The sequence below is a fragment of the Epinephelus lanceolatus genome, chromosome 12 (genome assembly GCF_041903045.1).
Source record: "Epinephelus lanceolatus isolate andai-2023 chromosome 12, ASM4190304v1, whole genome shotgun sequence".
Lineage (NCBI taxonomy): Eukaryota > Metazoa > Chordata > Actinopteri > Perciformes > Serranidae > Epinephelus > Epinephelus lanceolatus.
This window is the reverse complement of record NC_135745.1, coordinates 35,155,788-35,166,957: the sequence shown is the minus strand read 5'-3', so window position 1 is coordinate 35,166,957 and position 11,170 is coordinate 35,155,788. Positions and strand designations below refer to the sequence as shown.

At 41.1% G+C, this 11,170-nt stretch overlaps 1 protein-coding gene across 2 annotated transcripts; it reads left to right on the top strand.

The window, feature by feature from the left end:
* The first annotated feature begins 273 nt into the window (after positions 1 to 273).
* Positions 274 to 10,941, top strand: LOC117263191 (uncharacterized). Of its 2 annotated transcripts, XR_004502174.2 has the most exons (7): positions 274 to 581; positions 2,341 to 2,523; positions 2,646 to 2,903; positions 5,820 to 5,918; positions 6,230 to 6,247; positions 7,319 to 7,491; positions 7,577 to 10,941. XR_004502174.2 is itself a non-coding variant. In XM_033636381.2 (6 exons), exons 1-6 carry the CDS (start codon positions 503 to 505, stop codon positions 7,660 to 7,662), a joined length of 723 nt encoding a protein of 240 aa, XP_033492272.1. In that variant the 5' UTR covers positions 274 to 502; the 3' UTR covers positions 7,663 to 10,941. The 2 variants fall into 2 exon arrangements, 1 of the variants encoding a protein (XP_033492272.1); XM_033636381.2 differs by lacking the exon at positions 7,319 to 7,491.
* The last annotated feature ends 229 nt before the right edge of the window (positions 10,942 to 11,170 follow it).

The following is an 11,170-nucleotide window of genomic DNA, read 5'->3' as shown; positions in this document are numbered from 1 at the left end:
AAGGCTTCTGTTACATTTGTATTCCTCCTTCTTTTGAAGCATTCATTTGATAGCATTTTAGTATTTTAGCTGGATAGGCTGGGGCTCATTTTCACTTTCACAATGACTGATGAAGTCATTAGTGGCTGCAGGTGTTTTCATTTTTGTAAACTCACTCTGTGGTGCTGCTCCACGGGCTTCACCTTGTCACACAGGCTCTCCCGGTCCACGTGCCAGCTGCATCAGCCAATCAGAAGAAGCGACATGTGAGTTATATGTGCAATGAAAAGTTAGTCAGAGCGAAACTGAAGCGGTCAGGAGGAGAGCCGTGACGGTGTCCGTGACCATTTAACGTGAGGAGTATTTGTGAGGTTTTGGCTCTTGCGTAGGATGTTTCATTAGTGCACCGGCTACTCTTAAATGGCTTAAAACAATCCTTGCTATTTATAACTCTGGAGACTTTTGTCCTTCCTTGGCGGTCGAGCATTGCTGGATTTGGAGTCAACATCAAGAAGCGTCAGACATGCACTTTCTTGGAGTTATTGTCGGCGTCTTTCTGCCTGTTTTATGCAACTTATCGCTGGGGTTTCCTGTGCCAGTAGGTAAGTAGTTTGTGTCTTTGCATTGCATTGCATTGATTTCCTGGATCACACCAAGAAAGAATAATTAGGCAAACACAAACCTGACAATCAGACCGTGGAGGCTCCCAACGCAATCCTTAGTTACGGTCTGCAGCCTATTAAAATTCATCCTTTTAATTTTATACTTTCACTTTCTTATCACAGGACAATAGGTTATTGTGCTGCTCTTACTGTCAGATGCAGCTGCACAATGTCAACACAATTACCCTGCAGCAAATCCTGTTTGTTAAATTTAGTGCTCAGTGTTTGTTGACACTGTTAAGGAGTGTTGGTTCCACTGTATGGTTATTTATGAGGCCATATTTAGTGATTATGTTGTTGCTAAAAGTTTAGTATATCCATGAGTGGATTATGAGACAGTGGGGCCCTGGGGACAGATATGCAAAAAACCCCACCACCCCTTTTTACACAGGACAGATTACAGCAACTTTCACAATTAGAAGAGCCATTTTTTGGCCAAAAAAAGAAAAGGAGGGAAATCTGTATGAAGCCGCAAAGCATGTTTGGGCCTTTTTATAATGAAGGTATCTATGGGTGTTTTCACACACAGTCCCTTAAAAGTAACGGACTCAGTCCTCTTAAAGTGCACCAAAAAGTGGAAAACACCCTAAGTGTGCTTTCACACTTGCCTTGTTTGGTTTGGTTCAATCGAACTCAAGTATGTTTGCCCCCTGAGTGCGGTTCATTTGGGCAGGTGTGAACACAGCAGTCACACTCAGGTGTTCACTAAAACAACCGGACTGAGACCACCTCTTGAAGAAGGTCTCTGTCTTGTTACAAACAAACTCTGGTGCGGTTCGTTCGTGGTGAGATTGATTCCGTACCAAACCAACAGCAGTCACATGACACATTGTTTGGATTAAACATGAGCATGTTACAGTCCTGGAGGATTATTAATGTGCACCTCCTCCTGTACTGCCTTAATATGCACATTCAGCACATCCAATGCATCAAAACATTGTTTTCTAGTTGGAGCCGCGCCTCGTTCACTAAAATGAACAATGACAGCAATATAGTCCACGATGAGCAGAGCTAAAATCAACCTGTGTAGTTGTCCCTCCATTGTGACATTAGAAAGTGTCACATTTATCTTGCAAGTGTATTCTTCTTCAACGTTTGGTTTAACTCTAGGTCTAAAAGCAGCCTAAATTAGCTTATCAGCATTACTAATGGCTTCAAACGAGCATTCATTAATATATTTTACTATAAAAAAATAATTTTGAATGCTAATTTAGACCTATTTAATGTCAGTAGACTAATACGCAGTGTTACCATGAGGCTTAAATATGTTTTGTGACTTCGGGAATATGTGTTTGAATGAGGTTGTTTTTTTTTTAACTATAAAGTGTCAAAAGTGACTCTTTATAGTTTTGGTTTCCGACCCCTGTCCAAACACAATATGGCCCAGAGTTATAAAGTTCCTGTCTGACAGTGCCAACCAAAACTAGACTTGTTACTTTACAGATTAAACCCTATCTATGCACAGTGCAAAGGAATGGTGAAAGATACCACACATTTAAAGGGGTTGGACCTAGTTCAATGTGGACCAATTATTACAACAATAAAATAATGTTATGTGATAATTTAATACATTGAAAAGCACCATGCATCAGCTCAAGTGTAATTTTATGCTGTTTTGCAGCTCCTACTCCAGCTCATGACATGAAGGCTACAGTAACATTTAAATTCCCTCTTCTTTTGATGAATTGCCTCCCATCAGATGCGATCATAGTGCAGATGCAGCAGTGGGGAGTGGTGGGTGCTCACCAGATCGTGGAGCAAGTCCTTCACAATGGAGTCTCTCTTACTGGAAGAAGCCAGGAAGTTGAGAGCATTATCCAAACCATGTCAGCTGATTCCCTCCTGCCGACTCTTATCAGGGTCAACCAGACTTCCTTACTGAGTAAGAAATCATCACGTACTAGTAATGAATGTAATGACTGTGAGATTTTACATCATCAAAACCTCAACATGGATCTAATCTCATGCTCAGTCAAATATTAAACAGCCTTTATCTGCCTCTAGGAAACCACACTGTCCTTCGTTCTCGTGAATGCACACTCGAGGGGTCTCAGCTGCACTGGGCCGACCGTGTGTTCTATGACGGGAACGTCTATCTGACTCTGGACCACACTGATACATGGACGGCCCATGTGCCACAAGCCCTGGCTTTCAAAGTGTTGTGGGACCAAGAAGCACAGCGCACAAAGGCAGAAATGACACGCCTTCAGGAGGGATGCATCAAGCTGATGAGCGAACTGAAGCTTTCTCAGGAGCAGTCAGGTATGCATTCGTTCTGGCTTTTGAAAATCTTGTAACCATCAATAAGCCACAGTGTGTAGGAATTTCTCCCATCTAACGTTGAAATCATATATTGCATTCAAACAGATGGCACACTCTAGCGCCTCACTGTTTCAAACACGTATTGCAACAACTGTAGCCGCTGTGTACCAAAAAGCTATGATAACACTGATGAAACCATGTCATCCGATACTACATGGAGTATTCATTCAGGCTCCTACACAGACACACACGACACGAGTTGACAAACCCCCTCCTCACCATGCTGGCTGTGTTTACAACGTAGGACTGTTGGGGTGGATGTAAATTGAAACAAACCAATCACGTCTTGTCCTTTGACAACTGACAAGTGGCTCAACCTCACACACCTCATCCCTCTCCTCCCATTACTGCGCCGCTAACAGCTGTTAGTGGCCAGCGGAACTACTGCCACATAACAAAGTCCCACTCTTTGAGCATAATGCAGGATCATGTATTATGCAACATCACGGAAGACGGAATCCTCGTCGCCAAGAAAGTGCAAAAGGGAATCAAAAAGGCAGCGTGACCGGCGAATTTAAAAAAAACAAGGGTCAGCATTGGGGTAGACTTTCCCAGGTGGAGAGAGCTGCTGAAGGAGAAAGGTAATACAATCACAGGCCAGCGCTAACAGCGGCTAACAGCTAACAGCGGCGCAGAGATGCGAGGAGAGGGATGAGGCTGTTAGCGACTGGCCGCAAACAGCGGCTAACAGCCAACAGCGGCGCTGGCCTGTGATTGCATTACCATTCTCCCTCAGCAGCTCTCTCTACCTGGGAAAGGCTACCCCGATGTGGGCATTCGTTTTTTTAATTTGCTGGTCACGCTGCCTTTTCTATTCCCTTTTGCGCTTTCTTGGCGACAAGGATTCCGTCTCCCATGATGCTGCATATGCATGATCCTGCATTATGCTCAAAGAGTGGGACTTTGTTTCAGATTTGCCAGGGTAGTAGAGAAGCGCCTCTTGCTCCTCTCCTTTTGGCTCCTCAGTCACGCAGTGCTGGCCTGGCTCTCAACGAAAACGCCGAAGGCAGTGCTGTATGTCCCTTGCTGGCGGGTGTATTCTCAAGATGGCGAAACATAATGGAACCCCACAGACGACTTACCCGCACAATGTACAAACAAATCTGAAATTCTCCTTTTACGAGAATAAGTCAGATTGGTGGAGGTAATAGGACACCAGTGATGACATATTTATGAATGCAGACATCAATTTTTGCCAATAAACAACTGAAAATGTTACACAATGTCCCTTTAAAGGATAATTATGGTATTTTTCAACCTGGATCCTTTAACCCATATTTTTGTGTCTACGTGACTAATGGGAGCAATAATGTTTGAACTGTCCAGTATTGAGCAAGCCGGCATTGGTGAAACAGGCTGTAGTGTCACCACTCTGCAAGTTTCACCATCAATTGACGTCCATTAAAAGTGCTTGTTTTTGCCGCTGACTCAGGTTGCTATGCTGAGTGTCAGGCAACAGAGATAGTCCTCTTTTGCTGAGACAATCTGTCTGCCTTTTTGTTGTTGTTGTTGTTGTTGTTGTTATTAGAAACAGCCCAGAAATCGCTATCACCAAACCCCCTTTATTCAAAGTCAACAGAAACAAATAAAACTCAAAAGCTGCCTTGCTCTGTCTCTCCATTGTTCCAACAATCACCAACTCTGGTTTGGCTGAAATGACCCTTAATGTAAAATATGCTGCTCTACACAAGCTAAAGTTACAGTTTATGTAAATGGAGTCTGGTGGGTTTGGTGATAGCGATGTCGGGGCGGTTTCTGTAACCACTCCCTAGACCTCCTTTTGTTAAACAGTCAGAGCAGTCTTGTTTAACCAGAAACAGCCCAGGAATCGCTATCACCGAATCCTGCAGACAAACAGTAATTTTATCAGTAATTTTATTTTATGCTGACTCTACATAACCTAAAATTACTTTACTTTAATGGTGGTGGGGTTGGCATTTGCAATGTCAGGGCTGTTTCTGGTTAAACAAAAGTTATGAAAGGTCTATCTCTGTAGGGATCCTTCACATAAGTTGTCAGACACTTAAATTAACAATCTGAGCCTGTCAGTGGCAAAAACAAGCACTCAGAGTTGAGAGAAATTGATGGTGCCGAATGCCCCAAGTGGTGACATTACTGCCGGTGCCAGCTCCCTCAATACTGGCCCAATTGTAAAAATGATTGTCCCCATTAGTCATGTAGGCTTAAGGACAATGGCGTCCACGTTGAAAAATACAGAATTTCCCCCCCAAGAGTTGTGGAACCTAACAAGTGCATCTTGTATTATCTTTTTAAAATAACCACACTGCAGTTTTGCGCTGTACACACCAATGTTTACAGTCGAATAAACAAATTTTAAATCAACCTTTTTTAGCATAACCATAACTACAATGGTATATCAGAGCAAACATCGTGCTACAAAAATAAATATCAGTGACAATAATATCTGATAATTCCCTCCGTAATGGTATTTTGATTTTAGCCCTTACATGAATGAACAGGTGCAGCTTTATTGTCAGACAGGACCTGTTCTATACTATTTATTCATTCACTGTTATCACTACAGTGTTACGGAGATCAGATTGAATTAATCACAATATTATGTACACCTTCTCTGGGTCTGTAGCTATACCTGTCTGGTAGTTCTGACTATTTCTAGAGTTTAAAATCAGGGGGAAAAAGCCTGGAGGCAGCTGATGCCACTTGACTGCTAGTCATATGACACAATGGACACTAACAAAATGAAAGGGTAATAGAACAGTAAAGCATCAGTTTGTTCCTGTGACTGCAAAAGTCCACCCTCACTTACACTACATATTTTACTGTGGCTAGTTTCTTTGACATGCAGCCGAGTTACAATTGTCTTTGTTTTTCTAGATCAAGGGAATCCTTTGCCTCAGTTTCTGATCCCAGTCTTGGCACTTCTGGCATTAACAGGACTCATCATAATCAGCCTGCTCCTCTCCAAAAACCAGGGTGAGTAAATATGAGCATTACTTTCTATTTGGATAATAATAAAACAAATTGCACATTACCTTTAATCACAGTCACATACTCAAAAGCTGCCTTCAGGATGCAGCAAAATTATGGGCTGCATATCATTAACAAACAGAGGGAACTATTTAATCGTCACATCTGCTTTAGTTCAATATCTCATTCACCCTCAAACGGCTGCATAACTCAGCTTCATTTTAAAATGTCTCCTGTCACATGGTATGGAGTCTCATGCTCACATGGAAATATAAAGCATAGTCATGTGTTTTGTCTTTCTCACACTCTCTGCCTAGGTTTGAGGCACCCCGGAGGTAAGAAAACAACAATCCCTGTTTTCTTTTTAGTGGCTGTAGACTTCTCAATGAACAGTCTTAGGAGAAGATTGATGGAGGGTTAAATATTAAATGAATTCAAAAGCCCATACACTTTGATTAAGGACAGTCAGAAAATTAACAGAACATGCCCATCCACTCTGTGACACTGTATGTGCCTGTATGACCTCATTCTTCTTATGACTATGAATGCAGTTGTCAGGTCAGCTTGTGACACAGGGATGAAAGTTTCTGAAATAAAACTCTGAAACTTTTTGTTATTGACGAGGCGGGAGGTGGTGATGCCAAACAGGGGAGGCATGTCAAATAATATTTAAAGCACTGGAGAGGGACTTTTTTTGGCTTCGGAGAGGGCATGTAGCTTTAAATTGCTGTATTTTTAAATACCCTTTGAACCCCAAAACACACTGGCAGGTTTGAAAGGCATGTTTTCTTTAAAACTCACCACAGTGGGGCAACGTATACCTCATCTGGTAGAGCGTGTGCCCTATATAGGCTGAGCCCTTTGCTCCTCTCTCTCTCCCATCTTTCATGTCAATGTGCAGCTTTCCTATCAATATAAAGCCCCAAAAAATCCTTAAAAATGCCAAAATTACAACATTTATCATATCCAGAAACTATAAAAACAGAAATTATCAGATTTTCAGATTTCCAATGGTCATTGAACACATCATGCACTGAAATAAACTGCGCTAACCAGATCCTGTACAAAGAAACCATTAAATTCCGCACTTCTGTATGACAAATAGTGAAAAACCAAGGCTTTTTTTTCACTGGTGCATTTTGCTTAAGAAATTAGCTGTTTTGTTGACAACTCTCATTCCCATGCTGTTTGCTCATTGCATTGGCTCCAACACCTACATTTGGTGTGACTATGAAAGAAAATATGGTTATAAAATGGTTATAAAAATATTTGTAGCTTAGGGGTGGGTCAAGATTAAAAAAAACAAGACCCTAGCTATATCCCCCTGCTCTGATAAATTCAGTACAGTTCTTCCATAAATTTATTAGGGCTGATATCTAATAATCTTTTTTTTTTTTTTTTTTTAGCCTTTAATGGATAGGACAGACAAGTGTGAAAGGGGGAGAGAGAGAGGGAGTGACATGCAGCAAAGGGCCACAGGCTGGAGTTGAACCTGGGCCGCTGTGGCAACAGCCTTGTACATGGGGCGCCTGCTCTACCACTAAGCCACCGACGCCCTGATATCTGATAATCTTTAACAGTGAGTGAGAGTGCACAGCAAGACGTGTTAGCTTTTTTCCCGCCATGAATGTCCATCTAATCTCTGCTCTTTGATTTCCTTGCAGGTGTTGTTGGCTCAATTATACATTACCCCAAAGACATGACTGAAACGGCTCCAGAAATAAGGAGCGACGGTTACCAAACCTTGTAATTCAAAGCTGCTGATTAACAGGGTCACGTTTGAGCTCTCTTCTCCATTACTGCTGCTAAATGTCCAAATAGAGATTTAACACTTTTTCCTCCTGTGTATGGAAAGTGTTTCTGCAGGAATATAACCAAAAACCTTTGCTATGTTACCAACAGCCCACTGTATTAAACGCATGTGATCTGGATTCCAGGCCGCATTACTTTATGCACTTTAATGTATGTATCATACTTTACACTGGTGCTTTTATTGCATATACTTTTTTTATATTTGTGCATGTATGTATACACACAAAGTAGTGTAAATACATTTTCTGCAGCAATGTACAAGCTTTTTAGACACTAATAACTGTGGGCAAATGTTTTCACCAGCCATAATCTCTGGACTAAGCTATACAAGTAAATAACTGTGTAAATATAATGAAAATGTTTTGTTTTAAGCACAAAGAATGTCACACATTGTCTTGTAGTCTGTAGATAAAGCCCTGCTGAAATCAAGTGTTTGTTTGGTCACTGAGAGTCATGTCCCAGTGAAACTCTGCCAAATGCTGACTGACTGACGTCTGTAAGTGTGTCCAGTAATCAATAATGTGTTGTTTGGTTTAAGATACTGTCCTGATGGTTTTAATATTTCTTTGTCATACTGTTCATTGTTTTTTTTTTTCCTAACATTTCTCCATGTAAAATTTTAAATAATTCAATTAAAGATACATTTATGGTATAGAAGTCATGTTTTTCCTCATTTTTAAGTATGGTTTTGGCCTCAGCCTCTCACATCTAAAAATGAAATACGTGATACAGTTTCACTGGTGAAACTTTTTTTTTTTTTTTTAAAATGTTTTATTTTTTAGTGTTGAATTCTGTCTGCTTTATGAGACCGTGTAAGGGTCCGTTAAGCCATGCTCAAGTTCCTGGTGCACTAAAACCTGCATTATGGCGCCATCACTTGTCAAAATATATTTATACCCTTAGTATACACTGTTACTACAGTTCAAAATATACATAGACTGTTGTATATGTGTAAATTATATTACATGATGTGATAACACCATAAACATTTTACCACATTTGGGTATGGCTTAACTGGCTCATGGAGAAAGTATTATCTCTGTAAATAAGAACATATCCTTGGTATCATGGTGGTACTCTCCAAAGCTACCATCCCTACAAGATAATGTTACTAGGTTTTCATGCTCTATTGTTAAGCAGCTGCACAAGTGATGAAGCATTGAGGGGCTTTTCCTTCTGAACATATGCTCAATTATCTTCTATTTTAAATAAGAAATGTGGAGACGGAGCAGTTCCTGACTCATGTCCAAAATGGGATCAGCTTCTAAAGAAGGCAACCATGGCAAGAGGTGTGGTCTCTAACTCAATGTCCATAGTTGCCCCTAATGCATATTTTTCTGTCCAGCTGGCTTGGGAGCATGACCTTAATACATCTTAGACTGTCTCCCAGTGGAACATCATTTAGATGTCAGCTTTGAGAGTGTCTAAATGTGTGAGATTTAGGACTCAACAAGAGAAGATTATGTGCAGAGCATGTACACCGATAAGCCAAAACATTAAAACCACTGACAGGTGAATTTGTTCCAATGCATTGTTCTGCTGGGAAACCTTTGGTTCAGGCATACATGTGGATACCACCTGACATGTTCCACCCACTCAAACACTGTTGCAGAACCAGTACCCTCCTAATGGCAACTGTACTCCCCAATGGCAGTGGCCCCCAGCAGAAATTAGCAGCATGCCACACTACAAAAACTGTTTAGAAATGGCCTGTGGAGCGTGACAAAAAGCTCAAGGTGTCAACCTGGATTCTAAATTTCCCAGGTCCCAATCTGCTCAAGGATTCTTGTGATGTGCGGGTACCCCAGATGTACCCCTAATCCAAGGTGGGGCCTCCTTGGATCAGACTTGGCTCTGACCTGTCGAGACATGGACACAGGATTTCTGGGAGTGTCCTGTGGTGTCTGGCACCAGTGCGTTGGTGGCAGATCCATTTAGTCCAGTGGGTTGTGAGGTGGGTTAATGGCACATGCCACAGATGCTCATTCAGAGTGGGATCTGGGGAATTTGGAGGCCAGGTTGACACTTTGAGGTCTTTGTCACATTCCTTGGGCCATTCCTGAGCCATGTTTGCAGTGTGGCATGGTGCATTATCCTGTTGGGGGGCCACTGCCATTGGGGAGTGCTGTTGCCATGAGGGGGGTACTTGGTCTGCAACAGTGTTTGAGTGGGTGGAACATGTCAGGTGGTATCCACATGAATGCCAGAACCAAAGGTTTCCCAGCAGAACAAGGCATTGGAACAAAATAATCAGAGTTATTCACTTCACCTGTCAGTGGTTTGAATGTTTTGGCTGGTAGGTGTATTACTCCTGTTAGATTATCCAGGATGGAAGACAAACATTATGGCTTATGTCCAGCTGTTAAAACACTCTGGTTAGAAGTGATATCTCGTGTGTCAATATGTCAATTTCCCAGTGTGCCCCAAAGTGTTTACTGGCTTTAAATCCAAGATAAAATCATGGCTAAAATCAACCCAATCATGCACCCATCAATCATAAATTGTCAAACACAGGCTCATAATTCACTGGTTCGTAATCTTGTTGTTATTGTCGTGTCTTAACATTGTGATTTTATTGTTGTCGTTGTGTCTTAATAGTGTGAAATTTTTGTTATTGTTGTTGTCTGAAGATGTTGCTCTGTGACGACGTTTTTATATTTGTTTGTATTCATGTGTGCTTGTTTGTTTTATACTATAGTGTTAGATTTCTGTCTTAACACTATATGTTTTCTGTTCCTGCTCAGGGACTACAGATGAAAATTAGCTAGTAGCTAACTCTGGTATGGCTGAGAGCTGTACAATGTGCCTGTTAAATAAACGAAGAAATAAATAAATAAGTATGCTTGCTGGGCCTAAAGTTTGACAATAATGTGTAACTGTCAAGCACCTATGGACACTGGGTTGCTTATTTACTAAGAGTCTTCTAAACTGGAAGGAGCGTAGAGCAGCCTGCTTCACAAAGGACTCCTAGCTGAAAGAATACCTGGACATATTAAGCATAAAACAGGCATTAAAAGACTTCGACAAGGGGCTGGAAGACCACTGGTACTCTGTCTGTACACTTTTAAAACAGTAGCCCCCAGTTTAAAATGCTTATATACAATGGAGGTATGAGATCTAATGTATGTTACATGCTACGTGAATGTCACCCTTGCATCATCCTTTTTAATTTTCTGTTCTTGTGCTAAATAACAATAAAACTGTTCATAACAAGAAACTGGCTCTTACATATGGCTTACAGCAACCAGAAAAGCTCAAGACATTTTCACCTCATCTGTGATCAGACGTTTAAAAATAGGAGACTTTTGAGTTTCCATGATGGTTTAGAAGTTTAAACATTTGACATTCATTTCAATAACTATTTTTCTTAAGTCTTTAGGGAAAAAAAGAAAACAAATAACTAAACTAAACTCTCAGTGGATACAAGCAACAGTTTATTTATTTTC

Excerpts from the sequence above, each read along its gene's own strand:
- LOC117263191 (XM_033636381.2), top strand. The coding sequence starts at position 503 with ATGCACTTTCTTGGAGTTATTGTCGGCGTCTTTCTGCCTGTTTTATGC. Across the intron at positions 582-2,340 it reads GGGGTTTCCTGTGCCAGTAG|ATGCGATCATAGTGCAGATG; the intron begins GTAAGTAGTTTG and ends GCCTCCCATCAG. Across the intron at positions 2,904-5,819 it reads GCTTTCTCAGGAGCAGTCAG|ATCAAGGGAATCCTTTGCCT; the intron begins GTATGCATTCGT and ends TTGTTTTTCTAG.